The sequence below is a fragment of the Palaemon carinicauda genome, chromosome 45 (genome assembly GCF_036898095.1).
Source record: "Palaemon carinicauda isolate YSFRI2023 chromosome 45, ASM3689809v2, whole genome shotgun sequence".
Taxonomy (NCBI): domain Eukaryota; kingdom Metazoa; phylum Arthropoda; class Malacostraca; order Decapoda; family Palaemonidae; genus Palaemon; species Palaemon carinicauda.
In genome coordinates, this window is record NC_090769.1 from 18,706,796 (window position 1) to 18,725,170 (window position 18,375).

Here is an 18,375-nt window from a genome sequence, read left to right on the forward strand (position 1 = left end):
TGAGGTTTAGACCTCTTGACCAAATGAGGAGGTCCCTTGCTATCTCGTATAGGCTCCTCGAATGGGTCCCTCCTTGCTTGGAGATGTAAGCCAAGGCTGTGGTGTTGTCGGAGTTCACCTCCACCACCTTGCCTAGCAGGAGGGACTTGAAGTTCAATAGGGCTAAATGAACTGCTAGTAGCTCCTTGCAGTTGATGTGGAGCGTTTCCTGTTCCTCGTTCCACGTTCCCGAGCACTCCCGTCCGTTCAAGGTCGCGCCCCAGCCCGAGTCCGATGCATCCGAGAAGAGATGAAGATTGGGGGTCTGAATCGCCAACGATAGGCCCTCCCTGAGAAGGAGATTGGTCTTCCACCACAAGAGAGTGGTCTTCATCTCTTCGGTGACTGGGATAGAGACTGCTTCGAGAGTCAAACCCTTGTCCCAATGAGCTGCAAGATGGAATTGAAGAGGGCGGAGGTGGAGTCTCCCTAGCTCGACGAACAGGGCCAACGATGAAAGGGTCCCTGTGAGACTCATCCACTGTCTCACCGAGCAACTGCTCCTCTTCAGCATGCTCAGGATGCAATCTAGGGCTTGGCTTATCCTTGGGGCCGATGGAAAAGCCCGAAAATCCTGACTCCGAATCTCCATTCCCAGGTACACAATGGATTGGGAGGGAATGAGCTGGGACTTTTCTAGATTGACTAACAGACCCAGTTCTTTGATCAAGTCTAAAGTCCAGTTGAGACTCTCCAGACAGCGACGACTCGTGGAGGCTCTCAACAGCCAGTCGTCTAAGTAAAGGGAGGCTCTGATGTCCGATAAGTGGAGGAATTTTGCTATATTCCTCATCAGATGCGTAAACACCATAGGAGCTGTGCTTAGGCCAAAACACAGGGCTTGGAATTGGTAGACAACCTTTCCAAAAACGAATCTCAGGAAAGGTTGGGAGTCTGGATGAATAGGAACGTGAAAGTAAGCATCTTTCAGGTCCAACGAGACCATCCAGTCCTCCTGCCTGACCGCTGCTAGGACCGACTTCGTCGTCTCCATCGTGAACGTCTGCTTGGTGACATAAGCATTGAGCGCGCTGACGTCCAGCACCGGTCTCCAACCTCCTGTCTTCTTGGCCACCAGAAAGAGACGGTTGTAGAAGCCCGGGGATTGATGGTCCCGGACTATAACCACTGCCTTCTTCTGTAACAGGAGCGACACCTCCTGGTGCAACGCTAGCCTCTTGTCCTTTTCTTTGTAGTTGGGAGAGAGGTTGATGGGAGATGTGGTCAGAGGGGGTTTGCGGCAGAATGGTATCCTGTAACCCTCCCTCAGCCAACTGACAGACTGGGTGTCTGCACCTCTCTTTTCCCAGGCTTGCCAGAAGATCTTGAGTCTGGCGCCTACTGCTGTCTGGAGAGGAGGAGAGTCAGTTTTTGCCTTTAGAAGCCTTGGAACCTTTCCTAGACTTGCTCCTGGAAGAGTCTGGACGGGAGCTTCCACGGCTGGGGGCTCTACCACGAAAGGGCGGAATAAACCTCGTAGCAGGAGTATCAGCCACTGGGGTGCGATAAGTCCTGGGGACTGAGGTAGCAACCTTAGTCTTACGAGCCGATGAGGCCACAAGATCATGGGTGTCCTTTTGTATCAGGGCCGCAGACAAGTCCTTAACAAGTTCTTCAGGAAACAGGAACTTAGAGAGCGGAGCGAAAAGGAGTTGAGACCTTTGACAAGGTGTGATGCTGGAGGAAAGGAATGAACAAAGCTGCTCCCTTTTCTTAAGCACTCCTGACACAAACATCGAAGCAAGCTCGCCAGATCCATCCCTAATAGCCTTATCCATGCAGGACATTAAGAGCATGGCTGAGTCCTTGTCCGCAGGGGAGGTCTTCTTGCTAAGGGCCCCCAGGCACCAGTCTAGGAAATTGAACATCTCAAAGGCTCTAAATACACCCTTTAGGAAGTGATCTAGATCGGAGAAGGTCCAGCAAACCTTAGAGCGCCTCATTGCTGTTCTACGAGGAGAGTCTACCAAGCTTGAGAAGTCGGCCTGGGCAGAGGCAGGTACTCCCAAGCCTGGTTCCTCTCCTGTGGCATACCAAACGCCCGCTTTAGAAGTGAGCTTAGTCGGAGGAAACATAAAGGAAGTCTTTCCTAGTTGTTGCTTAGACTGCAACCACTCCCCTAAAATTCTTAACGCTCTCTTAGAGGACCTTGCAAAGACGAGCTTAGTATAAGATGACTTGGCTGGCTGCATGCCCAGCGAAAACTCAGATGGCGGAGAGCGGGGGGTAGCAGAGACAAAATGGTCTGGGTATACCTCTCTGAAAAGAGCCAAGACCTTACGAAAGTCAATAGGAGGCGGAGAAGACTTGGATTCATCCACGTCTGATGAGGGGTCCAGGTGTGCAGCCTCATCATCAGAAACCTCATCACCAGAGTGTAGCGAAGTGAGAGGTAAGGTATGCTGAACAGCAGAATCTGCACGAGCTGGAGCAAAAACGCTTGTGGATTCCTCCTCAAGTCTCTGTTGAGGGAACACCTGAGGCTCAGGCTGCAAAGGTTGGTCAAAAGCAGTAGCAGAAGGTAGGCGCATGGTTGGAGGAGGCTGAGTCCTGGCATGAGTGTCTTGCCTCAAGGGTTGCGCTTGCTGTAAGGTGAGCGGATGCGCAGTAGCAAGTTCCTGAGGAACGAGTTGAGGTTCCTGAGGTGTGAGCTGCGAGAGTTGGGGTAGAGGCTGCGCAGAACGCATAACTTGTCTCGCGAGTTGAGGTTCCTGAGGCGCAAGGCTAAGGTGTTGAGGCTCTCGCCTTGAGGAGGGTTGAGGTCGCTGCAGCGAGAGCTGAGGAGTCTGCCTCATGGATGGGAGAGGTTGTTGTACCTCAAAAGAGTGTTGCCTCACTGGTGGAACCGCAAGTGGAAGCGGAGGAAGTAAGGTATAAGCTTCCTGTTCCCATTGCTGAGGTTGCCTTAAGGAAGGCGGAGGTAGCTGCACACCACTGGAAACTGGTAACTCAGAACGTGGTAAGGTATCCTGAGGAGCCTCAACATCGTACGCCTGGCAGGCAGGACTGCGGTTAGGCGGAGCGATCGCAGGAGGAGGTGTAACCTTCTCAGCCTGACACTCACGCATCAAGACCGCAAGTTGTGACTGCATGGACTGCAGTAGTGTCAACTTGGGGTCGGCAGACACTAAGGTCTGCTGAGGCAAAGCCTTAACAGAAGAGATCTGTTGCGGCAGCACCTTACTCCTCTTAGGAGGAGTGCCTTCAACTGATGACTGCGGCGAGTCAGAGCTGATCCAATGACTGCAGCCAGGTTGTAGAGCTCTTGAGGTTTGGACTCTGCGTTTGAGAGGTCTTGAGACCTGAGTCCAACGTTTCCTCCCTGACAATTCTTCAGCAGACGAGTAAAAGACGGGCTCAATCGTCTGCGGGTGGGAGTGACGGTCTCTGGAAGACACGCCCGCAACCACCGAGGATACTTCTGTGCGCCGATCAAGGCCTGCCGAACCCTTTTGCCCTTCGACATTGCTTCTCCCCTGGGCTTGGGAGCTTGCAAGAGGTCCCGGACTGGGAGGACGACTGGCACGCACAGAAGTACCCTCACGCACCACACTGACACTGACACTAGCACTTGGCACTGCACTGACACTAGCACTCGTCACAGCACTGGCACTATCACCACCCACTGCACTCTTGACCTTAAGTTCCTTGACTTCGGCCATAAGAGACTTATGATCACTAACCACCGACTCCACTTTGTCACCTAAAGCCTGAATGGCACGCAAAACAACAGACATATCAGGTTGAGGGCAAATAGTAGGTTCGGGGGTAGCCACTACAGGGGGAGGAAAAGGTAGGGGATCATGAGGTGAGGAAAAAAGTGAAGAGCGAGAAGAACTTCTCCTAACTCTCTCTCTCTCTAACTTGGTTGAATACTTAAGAAATCGGACAAAATCAAGTTCCGAAAGTCCGGCGCATTCCTCACATCGATCTTCCAACTGACAGGGTCTTTCCCTACAGTCAGAACAAGCGGTGTGAGGATCTACCGAGGCCTTCGGAATACGCCTATTACAAGACCTACATCGTCTATGGGGTGGGGCTTGTGAAATGTCAGACATCTTGAATCAAAGAGTTAGCCAAGTGGGGATTCCAAATCAAGCAAAAAGATCGTTAACCATTAATCAGAACTAAATAATAGCTATCTAAGCTAATATAGAAGTTTTCCAGTAAAACGACAGCCGAAATCTGAGAGAAATACTTCACCAAAAGCCGTGAAAATACTCCAAGATCATAAGCGTATCCCAGAACGTCTTGCCGGAAGCACGACAGAGGAAAAATTGAGGAGGTGTCAACAAGAAGTACTGTAGTACCTGGCCACAGGTGGCGCTGGTGAGTACACCCCCTTCTAGTATTGTGATAGCTGGCGTATCCCTCCCGTAGAATTCTGTCGGGCAACGGAGTTGACAGCTACATGATTATCGGGTAAGTTTAATATTGAAAATATTACATTTAAAAAGTTTTAAATCCTTTAAAAGCTAAAGACGATATAAAGGGCTCAATGTTGATTAACTTCGGTTTCCAAGTTAGGACAGCCTACTCACAGGAAAGGTCTATATAAACAAAGCATTAAAATTTATTTTATATGTTTATAAAAAATGGAAAGTTAATCGAAGAGGCCTAATAAAGGCGGAGAGATATAAAATATATAGAGGAAAATCTATAACGTGATAAGATAATTACTAAAAGCCTAAACACACTTCCGTCTAAGGGAAGGGTCGGCCATTTAAAAGTGAAAGAAAGTCCATACTCTCTTTGACACCATAATTAAATCTATCCAAAACGAGTTCAAGTTTTGAGATGAAGATAAAACACCTGCATAGCGAAAGCTCAAAACTAGAATAGTGTACTTCACCAATAGTTGTGAAAACAAATCCAGTTAGCAACAGCGAATTAGTAGGTCTTGCCGGTAGCCCGACAGAGAGAAAATTGAGTTCTTTGTTTACATTGAGTACTGAGTACCTGCACGACAGATGGCGCTGTTGAAGTACACCCCCTACCTGCATAGCGATCGCTGGCGGATTTTTAACGTAGAGTTTTCTGTCGAGCAACAGAGTTGCAGCTTATATAATCACCGGCTAAGTTAAATATTGAAAAAAAGATGAAAACAAAAACAGTGCAGTAGATATATCCTGTAAGGAAATATTCAACCTCCGTAGTTATAATTCCAGCAAAGTTAGAATACACATTGAGCACCCAGATTGTGATACAGTGTAATCCATTATCTTAATCGATAATAATTCAAAAGGTAAAAGGCAATGTCTCGAGGGAAAAAAAAAATACACACACACACACACCAAGATTCAGGTAAACCCCAATGCTTTTATTTCTGGAACAGCAGCAAATTTTTGTGCATTACAAATTAAAGAATGTGTCAGCAATTCTAATGACTATATAGGAAAAAATAACCTTTTTCTTTTTATTTAATTTTGCTAATAATACCTTATGTACTGTACAGTAATGTAGTTTTACTTTAAGTGAAAACAGTATATCACTGGCTCCTGACTATGTACATGGCCTAGAGACTCAAAGCCTATAACATGTTAAGGTTGGATTACACAAATTAAGTTGGAACAGGGAACAAGGCCATCATTGAAAAAAAAATATATTTGATTACTATACAAGTCTTGAAATTACATTAACTATGATTCAAAACTTTAATTTCAAAAGCATAACTATCATTTTAAAACAACTAAAAATCTATTTTCTATCTGTATCCCTACACCCAAAAGACACTACACTTTCCTTGGAATCCTATAAACCACTACTTATGGTTTGCAAGCACCTATAGTCCATTTCTTTTAGCGAGTCATATTTGCACCGACTCGCAGTGGTGCCCTTTTAGCTCGGAAAAGTTTCCTGATCGCTGATTGGTTGGACAAGATAATTCTAACCAATCAGCGACCAGGAAACTTTTCCGAGTTAAAAGGGCACCGTCGCGAGTCGGTGCAAATATGACTCGCTAAAAGAAGTGGACTATAGTTGCCTAAAACACCAAGTTATTGTTTTGTCCAACTTACAAACCAAATATCTTCACACAGAGTCATTAGGCACTCACACCAAGCAAGATCTATGGGGACTGGTGGTAGCCATAGGCTATTCGGTCCCAATTTTGGTTGAATCTTCAGCTCCAACAGCAAGAATAAACAGGGCAGTTATAGTGTAATGCCCTACTGTAGCTTTCACCAAGAAAGATTTGGAATAATCTTCTGCCCATCTTAAGATATCCACAACTGTACCTTTTCTCTTAAGAGAAGGTACCTTACGTCAATCTTTGAATGCATACATTTTTTCAATTACTTCTCTATCCAATCTAAATTTTTCTGCTGTGGTTTTCCCAATACAGTATCAACATAGGTTACTGTACTATAAAAAGGAACAAACAATAAATATGTATTTTGACCTTACGATGAAAAACATATAACTCACAATTCAAAATATCAGACAAATTTCGTAGTCCCACCATGAAATATCGCAACACCTTTAAGCTAAAGGATTTTGAAAAAACCAAAATTGTTACTATTCTTTAATAAAAACCACCCTAAGGTATCGCGAGTTACTTACTACCTTAGGTGCTATCTTGCGTCAAAACATTTAATGTCAATGACCAGGAAGACTTTAAATTACTAAAGCCTAAACTTGGTCTACATTAGGTTAAAAAATTTGGGATGTATGTATGATAGCGGCCACCCGTATGTGTTATTATGGCTAACTTAGAATACGGCAGTGTAGGGGGGGGTCGCAGGGGGGGGGGGGGTTAGGTAAGTAGGCAAGGACACAGCTTGTAGGTTAGGTTATGGGGGAAAGTTTAGGTTAGTTGATGTCCATTTTTAATCAACGCTTGAGGAACTTGCCGCTGATATACAAAAGCTTAAAAAATTTGATAGGAAAGTAAAAATGCATAAGTAATAAAATATCCTTACGTAAAAATTGGTAGAGTTTTACTGTATTACAGATTATAATTTCGAGTGTCATTTCCGAAGAGCGCAATTTTTTCTACAAAAAAAGGTAGTTTTTTCCTAGGTTACATTGCCCTGTAATACAGTACAATATTACCTATTTTTTAAGCATGCCGGAGAAATTGGCCACTGATATACAAAGGCTCAAAATATTTTTTAAGTTATGAGGGAGCATTTTAATATCAAATCTTATGCATCAATACAAAGGAAAAACGGTTGTTACAAAGCAAATATGTTTACTCTTAACAAATGACTAAGGTCGGGCTAACGAAAACCTACATAAGAATGCCTTAAAATTCCACAGCAGATGGATTAACTTATGAAGATTATAGAGCAAAGTAATTATGACTGAAATACCGTCACTTACAGCTTTCGCACATCGAAGGGTATAATCCAAGAGCGTCTGATCTGCCATTTCCACAAGATTTTATACACTTTTCAATTCAAGAAGACATTAATTAAGTACACCAGAGCGATAGCTGCCGCTACTAATACTTTGTAGTGACAGAACCATGTGAACTTATTACATGCAGAATTGATAGATTTTCCCTTAAATTATAGAGGCGTTTGAAATACGTGAGTAGTGTTTCTTATAATGTCTACGTAGAATATAAAGACCTATTGCAGGTTTGAAATGTTTAGATAAACCCATTTCTGTATCATTCTCTATTATTAAGATGAAAATATATGCATGTAGCCTATACGTGTATATTTGACTCTTCTTGAACAAATCTCCGCCAACATTAGGGGATGAGATGGCAAAGAGAGCAATTTGATAATAATAATAATAATGATAATAATAATAATAATAATAATAATAATAATAATAATAATAATAATAATAATATGGTCAGCATAACTTATATGTGCATATAACTTCTCGAGTTAAAATATCGAGTGAAGGATTAACTCTGATTCGATTACGATTATATAACGTGCTTATATTATCAACGAATAGACAGTACAAGAACACTAGTTAATGGATATTGTACTATACCAGATCTGACTATTAATTTGTGAAAAATATGATAGCTTTAAAAAAGAAAAACATATTTCAAAGTAAATATCAAGCATAATGGATTTGCGTCCATGACCCACGGAAGGTCGAATTGGCCATCATCCTAAGATCGTGAGGATTATAATTACATATACTGATATCAAACCAAATTCCTTAATATCACATGAGGGTCTGCCCCTCTCTTTTATTCTTCTCTTGTACTTCTCTTTCTCCCTGTTTCCTTAATCTTTCCCATCCCGAATACCTGCCTTTGAGTTATAAACTGGATTGTATCCAGGAGTACTCTTCCTTTCCCCATATTCCCCACTTCCCTATTCATACCCTTATTATTATTATCATATTATAATTACTATTTTATATGATATTGGAACGAAAAATAATTCTCATTTATAAATGATTACGTAAAATTGCGCATATATTAATATGAATATATATCAAACAATTTTATATTTTTCGAAAGACGCAATACTATAATTCTTCCCGGAAAGACACAAAATGCCTGTAGAAAAGGGGAGTGCTGCCAAACTATGGGAGAAAAGTTAGAATGGGATTTCTTTATGTCCATGTGTCAGTTGCCGAACCCCTGTGAAAATTGCTGGAAGGCCGGCGTTGAAGAATTTTGTACTGAGAAGGAATTTCAAATAATATAGGGAATTGTAAACACCCCAGGAATAAAAAATAGAAAAAAAAATAGATGAAAAAATAAAATAATATAGAAACGATTGTTTTTTGTTACAGGATATGTTCAACTACAGTACTTAATATAAACTGAGAAGCTTTATACCTATCCACTGATTTGTGGAGTGGTTAGTTAGGAAAGTCATTACAAAAAATATTTTTCTTTTCTTTTTTGCAAGGATGAAAAAGATTCGAGAATGGGAATAATGCCAACGGTGATGCAAATATTTAGGACTGTTTCTAGTTTGAGTGAAATTATGTTGAATAATCAATTCAGCAAATAAAGTGTTGAATAAAAGCACGTCTACTAAAAGGTTGAATGATAAAAATGTCACCATTTCGTGCTGCTCTTCCTATGAAACTTTCTCAATAATAGGAAAACGGATTTTTAGTAAGGTCCTGGGAGTTTAAATGAACATTTCTTAAGTCTAGTACTTACTCTTTTCTTTTGAATCATTTTGTAGATAAGAGCAAACTTGTAAAAAGTTTCAAACATACATTCACCCCGTTATAAGGCTTAATTTAGTTAGTATTAGCATCACTTCATATAGTACTTGAATAACTTCAAATCCAGAACTTGTCTTGGTCCACCCATAAGGCCTGGTGCTGGGATCTGAGAGGCCATTCAGTGCTAACATGAATTTGTGAAACTCATAATAACCAGGCTGTTGCTTCAAGATGTGAAATTAAGAGGTTGGCCAGTGTGATGCAAGAAAGAAAGCTGTTATACTGGCCACGGATGTATAGTGGTTGGCCAAAGCTTTGAATTTATATACAGTATAGGTAAATTCAGATATTTGGTTTATTACTTTTCATGTAGTAGGAACAGTTATAGTAAGTTGGCCAAGGCGCCAGCCACCCGTTGAGATACTACCGATTATTGTGTCGTTTAACTGGCCAGACAGTACTACATTGGATCCTTCTCTCTAGTTATGCCTCGTTTTCCCTTTGCCTTCACATATACCGAGTAATGTAGTCTGGCCTATTCTTTCCACATTCTTCTGCCATCGCTAAGATTTCCAAACATTTCTTCGCTCAAGGGGTTAACTGCAGCACTGTAATTGTTCAGTGGCTATTTTCCTCTTGATAAGGATAGAAGAGACTATTTAGCTATGGTAAGGAGCTCTTCTACGAGGACACTCTAAAATCAATCCATTGTTCTCCAGTCTTGGATAGTACCATGGTCATGGTCTTCCAATGTCTTGGGACAAAGTTCTCTTGCTTGAGGGAACACTATTCTATCTTATTCTCTTTCTCTTGTTATTTTGAAGTTTTTATAATTCATATATGAAAGATCTATTTTAATGTTGTTATGGTTCTTAAAATATTTCATCTTAATTGTTTACTACTTCCACTGTAGTTTGCCTATTTAAGGTGTGCACCATAGACCACTTACAAAATATCACAAATTTTTAGTAATTTGTATTTTTCCTAACATACTTACCGAGAAACACTTTCTTAGGAGTTACTGGAACCTCCTCTCAAACGACCAGAGTTTTGTGTAGTTTACCCTACTCCCATTTTCTATAGTGACCTGCCTTACGGAGGAGGCAGACACAATATATTCCCTTATTTCTCGTTTTATTACTATCTGATGTCTTATGAAACAAAATTTTACTTTTTCAAGCAAGAATGGACTTTATATTGGAACATGCAATATGTCAACATATCATAGATTGGATAGTGTAAAAAATAGGATATCATCAACTCTTTTAGGTAACCATTTAGATGTTATGAGCTGTCAATATAAACGTGCTACGAAAAGCGCTACTTTGAGGAACTGCATTTTCTCTTGTATATGCTATAGTAAACACCTTAATTGCAGACTCTTTAAGTTTGACATATTAAAAGCTTTTAAGGACTATTGACGAATCTCTATGAATAATGTTTCAGTGTCTTGAAAGTTGGAGCATTGCCATGTAGTTTAATAACTGTTTAATAATGTACTCTTAAAAAAAAAAGAAAAAAAAACTATATAGACACTTAGGCCTATATGAATTTCATCTTACTAAATGAATTATTGATTTTACTATTGACGTGTTTATGATTTATGAGTTTATATTGACTACCTGGCACTGGAATCACTAGGTTATTCAGTACCACATTTAAGATGATGATTTGAGATTGTATGGGCAGAAAGAGGATTATTTAGAAAATATATGATAAGTACAAAAGTTAAATTAGAGGCAAATCTCACCATTGCACTATGAACAAACTAATAGAGAGGCTGGAAAGAAAGCTGAAAGGGAGTGGGAATAGTGGTAGGGATAAAGGCTAAAAGCTTTTAACTAGTGACTGAAAAGATGTCACTACACTCTAGGACTGTTGATATATTATCTAAGGTCAGAACTGTGAAATAATTTAAAATCTAAACCTTTGCATAAATCATGTTGTAGTCTTGTAATGACCAGAAGATAGGTGTTCATTTTTAGTATCTCTTGCGAATTACGTACAACTGGAGGATTTCAAGATAACTTTGCATAAAGACAATAGGTCACTGCATTTAAATGATCATATTCTTAAACAGTAACAGTACAAGTAGGGAGGTACCAACATCACTCATGTTGTTAAGCGGTTCATTCATGTAGCTCAGATACCCCTGGGAAGACTTCAACTTGTCCCATGATCTAGACACCCACATAGCTTTATTGGAAGGATAAATCAACAACAAATGCAGTTGACTCTTGTCACCTTGTCATAACATAGCACTTCCGTGTCTTTCATGACATAATTAATAGGAATAAAAAAGAAAAGCAATCCTTATTAGAAAATATCTTTTACTTTTATCACACTTTAACAATATATTTCTTACCATTTGCATGGTTATCCACAGACATCGCCAAGTAAGGTTGAGTTTCAATGGAGTTGAGAATTTAACTTTCCACTTCTGATATCAATATGAGATACAAAGTTAATAAAAAAATACAATATAAATATCATCACACTTTTCCTAAGAATCACTGTACTTTGTTATGAAACATAATTAGCATACAAGCAATACAAAAAGTTATAGTCCTCTTGTGTCCCATTTTGACACAGCTAAACATGACCATAGATCAAAAGTACATTAAACCACTATGAATTACAACTAAAGGATATCGGGTTAATTTCAAAACACTAATACACAACAAACTGATAGATAAGAAAACATATTACTTGATCAGAACCCATTACAAATATGTATAGGTATCAAATATGAACATAAAAGAAGACATTAAATCAAAGCACATCTTCCTTGCTTCCTCTTCAGTCCTTAAAGTACCTTTTGCACCAAGAGAAATATTCGGTAAAATTCTCAGCAACTTGAAGACAACACAATAAGAACTCGTGGCATTGTGGCACTATACAGGATTTTAATGATCCTGTAATTGCAATCATTTTATGGGTTATACAAAATGAAATTCCTTATACATTTCATCAAAAATATATTAGTATAAAAGGATTTTGTAGCACCTTTTTTTTATGGAATGGGCATAATACTAAAAGAAACTTTTTTTCTTTCATACTATAAATAAAAAGGGATTTTTTTTGTTTACTTCAAAATCTTCACTATTGTGCTTATGCCTCCAAAATGATCCTTACATCATTTTAGAAATGTGACATTACTAAATCTATATAAGTAACATTATTACTAAATAGTAACCACAATTACAACCCATGAAAGACTATACATGATTTGCTTATTCTGGAGCCAAAAGTCTGTTTTAAGTCGCTTTATTAACACAATAGGTGAAAATGGCAAGACATGAACAATGAGATGAAATAAAGGTAGTAAGATTCAATAAGAGGGATTTTCAAGGTAATACGAACTTCTTCATCCAAGCATAAATAAGGATAACATCACCATGAATATAATAACAATAGCACAACATTTGTACAATCAATTGTCATCCAACTCCTATATTGCTTTGCATGATGGTAGCATTTCAGTACTGTTAACAGAAAACTTTGATATGAAGCTAGGGTGACAAAGAAACATAATACTACTTTTGGATAAAGAAAAAGGTTAATACTGTATAACTATGGTACATATTATCTCTTAGTAAAGACCAGCATTTGTAAAGTATTACATATCTGTATGAGAATTAGGCTTCCATAAAAAAAATAAATGTACATCACTATTAAGTACACTTATGTTACTTAATGTTTCGTCATTAAGGAATGTGAGCATGTATAATTCGTTAAAATACAGAAATAGATTCCATGATATATGTCTTTGCAATACTAGTAATATTTTGCTGCAAAGGACCACTAATAACATACTCACGCTACCTCAAAATCTTATTGTTTCTTTACAATAAAAAAACATATAAATAACAAATATTCTACGGTAGGAACTTATTGTTAACAATAACACGAGCACTTTGCCTCTTCTTCTCTACAGTTAACCCTTAATCCAGAATTACAAAAGCATGACTAAAATGAAAATAGTTTTGAACTTCTGGAAAGCATCCTACTTCTCACTATGTGAAGTTCTTCCTCTGCTATAAAGGAAACATTACAAAAAAAGAGAAATAGCAAACTAATCAATCACTATGATCATTATCGCTAAAGGCAACTAAATTACTTTAACATTGCTAAATAGCTGGTGCTTTGCTTAATAATGTGCCACATATGAATGACCAACTAATTACATTAAAATCAAGTGTAAACTGCAAAAGAAAAGTATTAAAATATTAACAGAAAAGTGACAATTCCATGTGGTGCTATAAAGGTTTTGATCAACATATTCTTACATAGAGCATTCTTTCTGCGATATGTGGCTATCCAATCATAAAATATAAATCTATGTGAAACATTTCACAGTTTATAGATAGCTGCAAAATCTACAAGGGTATAATTCTTTACTACCACTTCACATTTTCAAACTCAACTCTTTTGATAGATTAAAAAATAAATAAAATAAAAATTTTAACATTTTCATTCAAATACTGTATATGTTTGAATTAAATGAACAATGAAAACACTTCTTGAAATTCTAAATCTAAAATCCCTTGAATTATTGCAAAACCATAGTTTACAAAAATAAAATGTTTCCTATATAAAAAAAAAAATCCTTCCTGATATTTTTATTAAAAAAATGGTTCTATCATGATAGAAAATGTTAGTTTAAAACTTTCCTCTAAATAAGAGATTACACTCTTGTTCACCTTGCTAACACTGCATAGTAATTCTAGTTTCCAGTCAGCAGAGGAAGATATAATTATAAAATTCTACTGTGGATAACTATCATACAGTACTATGTCCGCATTAAGCACAAAATATGATAAAAGAGATCTCAGAATCTTTCTGCAAAAACTCACTGCATGAGCACTGTCATTATTCTTACACTTAAAATTCAAATGTTCATCTATGATAACAGCCATCAAGTAGCACAAAACTTATCAATTACTGTACATATGAAAAGCTGCAAAAGCCTAATAAACTTCAAATTACTATGAGCAAAATTACATTGACCTTTGTTATCTACATTTTAAATGCAGTGGTAAAAAAAGGGTTACTTTCTATGATTTTACATCCCTGTATTACCTTATAATAAATTTCAATGAATTGCTTGAAGTTAAAATCTCTTATAGGGTACAAAAGCTCCAAAATCTTCCATTGATAAAATGGTCATAAACATTAAATCATGGTAAGAGCCCTAAAGAGTACAGTAACCACATTTACAAGCATGTGATGAGATCAGTTTTCTTTCAAAAGGAACCCTCCAAAAGTTCTTCTAAATCATGTTCGTACATAGCAATGAACAACATGATGACTGCACCAGTCAACATTCCAAGTACTTGCAGCAACATTTGAGCTAAAACTCCACGTTTCTCACCGGGGTGGACAGAAAGCTCCGATAACTGTAAATACAAAGAAGGATATTAAAACATTATTGCGAATAAAACCGTGGACATTACAGATACGATAAGCAGTCTGAAAATTAGAGTGTCTATGTAACATGGCAAAGGGAACACAAAATAACTTTCAAACAATTTTAATTTCATAGGTGGAAACCTATTACTTTAAAAATGCTCTTATAGCCAACCTATGTTAAGAAAACAAGTTCTGAATCAAAATTTAAAGAGGGAAGAAAGGGTTTGTAGAGTAAAACCAGCTACACCATCTCACCTGCTGTATTTATATTATTATTATTACTATCCCCAGTTGGAAAAACAAGATGCTATAGGCCCAAGGGCTCCAACAGGGAAAATATACCAGTGAGGAAAGGAAACAAATAAACTATAAGAGAAATAATGAATAATTTAAATAAAACATTTTTAAGAACAGTAACAACATTTAGATCTTTCATGTATAAAGCATAAAGACTTCAAAACAAGATGAAGAGATATAAGATAGAATAGTGTGCAAGAGTGTGTACACCCTCCAGCGGGAGAAATCTACCCCCAAGAAAGTGGAAGACCATGGTAAAGAGGCTATGGCACTACCTATGACTAGAGAACAATAGTTTGATTTTGGAGTTGCCTTCTGATTGGAGAGCCGCTTAACATAGCTAGAGAGTAAGAGTCTCTTCTACCCTTACCCTGAACAATGACATTGCAGTAATTAACCCCTTGACTGAAGGAGAATTGTTTGGTAACCTCAGTGTTGTCAGGTGTATGAGAACAGAGGAGGATGTGGAAAGAATTGGCCAGACTATTTGATATATGTGTAGGCAAAAGAAAAATAAGCCATAACCAGAGAGAGGGATACAATGTAGTACTGTCTAGCCAATCAAAGGACCCAATAACTCTAGCAGTAGTACCTCAACCCTTTGATTGTGTCCAGTATTATAAAATGTTGAACCAATTACATTGGTGCCCTAAGAGATTAAAGCAGAATTCGTTCTAAAGCTGTGTTCAATTACCAAATCAATTTTCCTGATAAGAATGAAAAGAAATAGCATTAATTGGTTCCCCACCCAAGGATACTCACTCCTATTATTGGCCCTCTTTACACAAAGTTTAAATGATGAAAATACATTACAGTACATAAAAGCATAATAAAAAGGAGAAAAGTTGGGGCCAATACAGTACAGTATGTGGCCATATTTATGTCGACCATGAATAAACATAACAGCTCATATATACATAAATACATGTACACCATCAAGTTAAGGGTTAAAAAGCGTTTCTTTATAAGAGTGTGGGAAGTTTATAACATCTTAAATATATATAAACATAAAACAAATTAAAAACAATGAAAAAAATATAAAGTACTGTATAGTAATTTCTACTTTGCACTTTTTCATCATTGTAGGGTTTTCTGGAACATAACATGCACGGCAGCTGAAGGATTTCCTGTACTGAATTGTATTATGAAATGTCAATCACTCAGACATCTTTCCAATTATCTTTTTTCTTAGTTCTGCAGTATAGTGGTTCTGTAAACCTTCCATTTAGGCTTACCAGTAACACTACTAACCTCTTTGAAAGCTATTGTGTACAGTACTGATAAAAATTAAAAGCACTAAAATAGATAAACACAAAAGATAACAGAACAATTTTACGCGGGTCTGAATTAGGCGAGAGCAATGTGTTAAATAAGTCAGTTGCCTTTGTCTAAGAAACATCTTTTGCTTGCCTAAGTGTTCCGACCCATACAAGTTCTACAAATTATTTGAAATCCCAATTTTTTTATGATGTCCAGGAAAAAGTTTGAATTGTTAGTTCTGGGGCATTTGATCTCTGTGATATAACTATAAGTTATATAATAGTGTACTGTATGTTTTTTCAATGCTAAACAAAATTTTAAATATTTCCTTAAAGGGCATATGTTTTTAGGACTGTAAGTAGACAACATAGTGGATCATATTCTTAATCTAATGCAAATGCTACTGAGTCAGCTTACCCTTCAAGTACCAAAGTATGATGGTTTAGCAAGCAATGGCTTTTATTTTGTATGAATAATGTAATTTTTGGAGTACTGTATTATTGTACTTTCATTTAGAGGAAAATCTCAACCACATATATTGAAAGGTATGACATGACACTCCTCAACAAAAGGAAATCTTGATCAGAAGTTAGATATGACTCTCCCCAACCAAGGTAATTCTTAGCCATATTTAAAATTGGTTTTACCACAATTATAAAAGTAATTAAAAATTTGCTTCACTGCATACATGGTTGAATTTACATGAAAACCATGTTCTGATTAAATATAGCCACTGATCCATATTTTGAAGTGCACAAAATAACTGAATCAAATAATTTCATGCTTACCAGGTCAACCAAAGCCAAATAAATGAAGACTCCTGCTGTAAAAGAATATATCCAAGGGGATGCTGTCTGAATAGAGCCAAGCATAACTCCAATGACAAGTCCCGCCAAACTTAGCAACCACAACAACATCATCATTTTCACAGCCTGACGCAACTTCATTCCCATTTCAAACAGAAGTGCGAAGTCACCTAAATTAGAGAAAGAAAACCAATTAATCTGAACAAGCCTTGAATACTCCTGAAATATAGGAAAAAAATATAATCATAAAAAATATGAATCATAAAAAATGCTTTGATTTTAGAAAAATCTAATGTCGAGAATTGTTTTCGTAGCCGAGTCACTGTAATGTTTCCATCTATAGTGATCTAGACTAAGCTAATTTGAAGATATCATGATATTTCTGAAAGACTTTTGTTGAATGTCATGATACTGTATGTATCATAAAATCATAGCTCTATTATTTCACAGGCAATCACTACATAAAGAGCACCACATAATTTAGTTATAAAAATTAAAAACTAAAAAGTTGCACTTCTAATATATAGTACATACACTCATGAAAGCATCCAAAATAAAAAGCTATTATTTTACACAGGCTACCTGATTGTTTTTAAAGAAAATATTTCTCAAAACTTTTACACTGAAAAATCATTGAAAAATCTTTCATGGCAGGAAAGGGAAGACCTATTGAGTGCAGTAAGTAACCAATCTAAGCGAGTACAGTAAACGAAAACTATACTTCCTAATATGGCAACCTGAGCTTCCTATCACTTGACACTACAGGGCTCTATCCCTATGTTAAGAGCTACGGTATATTTGCTGATGGAAAAGAAAAAACAAAATTTTGAAAATTTTTAAAATCCTTAAAATTCTACTGGTAAATGTCATTTAAACACAGCTTTTGGAGAAGAACCCAAATGAACATCAGTTGATATTCATAGAAATAAAAATAATTCAGATATAAAGATTTTCTTTGGAATTGGTGAATGATTTTAATGGTCAAACTAAACATTGTGAATTCAATTCTATTCTTTTATGCTATCTCTTGTGGAACCTCTACTGACCTCTAGTATAACTCTTTGGTAACAGGAAATTCTAGATGGTAATAATCTAATGCAATAATTCAAAGATTTGTCGATTAAGAATCTAGTACAGGTAATTGTTTTGTTGCCTCTTCTTTTATATGTTAATTTCTGTAACTTGGAATGTTACAAGTTACTGGTTAAAATAACTGTTAATTAAGTTTCAAACACCAATCCAAAAAAGTCTCATTTACAAACATACCTCATTAACTGATTCAAACATGTTTGTAATGAATTAATAAATATTTTATAAAAAAAGCTGTAGTGTACTGTAAATAAATCTGAAGTAATAGAGTTAAGGGAAGAGCACAACAAGAAAAGTCAACTTAATCCAATTGGAGTGAAAAAGAGAATTTCTGGCAATACATTTAAAGTATCTCTTGTTTTTATTCTAAAGA

General features: G+C 37.3%; 2 protein-coding genes across 3 annotated transcripts in view; both read right to left on the reverse strand.

The window, feature by feature from the left end:
• Positions 1–7,531, reverse strand: part of LOC137634911 (arginine--tRNA ligase, cytoplasmic-like) — a 94,231-nt gene extending 86,700 nt beyond the window's left edge. The window contains exon 1 of the mRNA XM_068367456.1: positions 7,363–7,531. Coding sequence (XP_068223557.1) covers positions 7,363–7,410 — 48 coding nt within the window. The 5' untranslated portion in view covers positions 7,411–7,531. The remainder of the gene's footprint in view (positions 1–7,362) is intronic.
• A 3,920-nt stretch (positions 7,532–11,451) lies between these two features.
• The window catches only part of LOC137634991 (zinc transporter foi-like), a 34,429-nt gene continuing 27,505 nt past the window's right edge, over positions 11,452–18,375 (reverse strand). For both annotated transcript variants that reach the window (XM_068367594.1, XM_068367592.1), the window contains exons 9-10: positions 16,896–17,083; positions 11,452–14,537 (exon numbers count right to left, since the gene is read on the reverse strand). In XM_068367594.1, the coding sequence (XP_068223695.1) occupies positions 14,385–14,537; positions 16,896–17,083 (341 nt within the window). In that variant the 3' untranslated portion in view covers positions 11,452–14,384. The remainder of the gene's footprint in view (positions 14,538–16,895; positions 17,084–18,375) is intronic.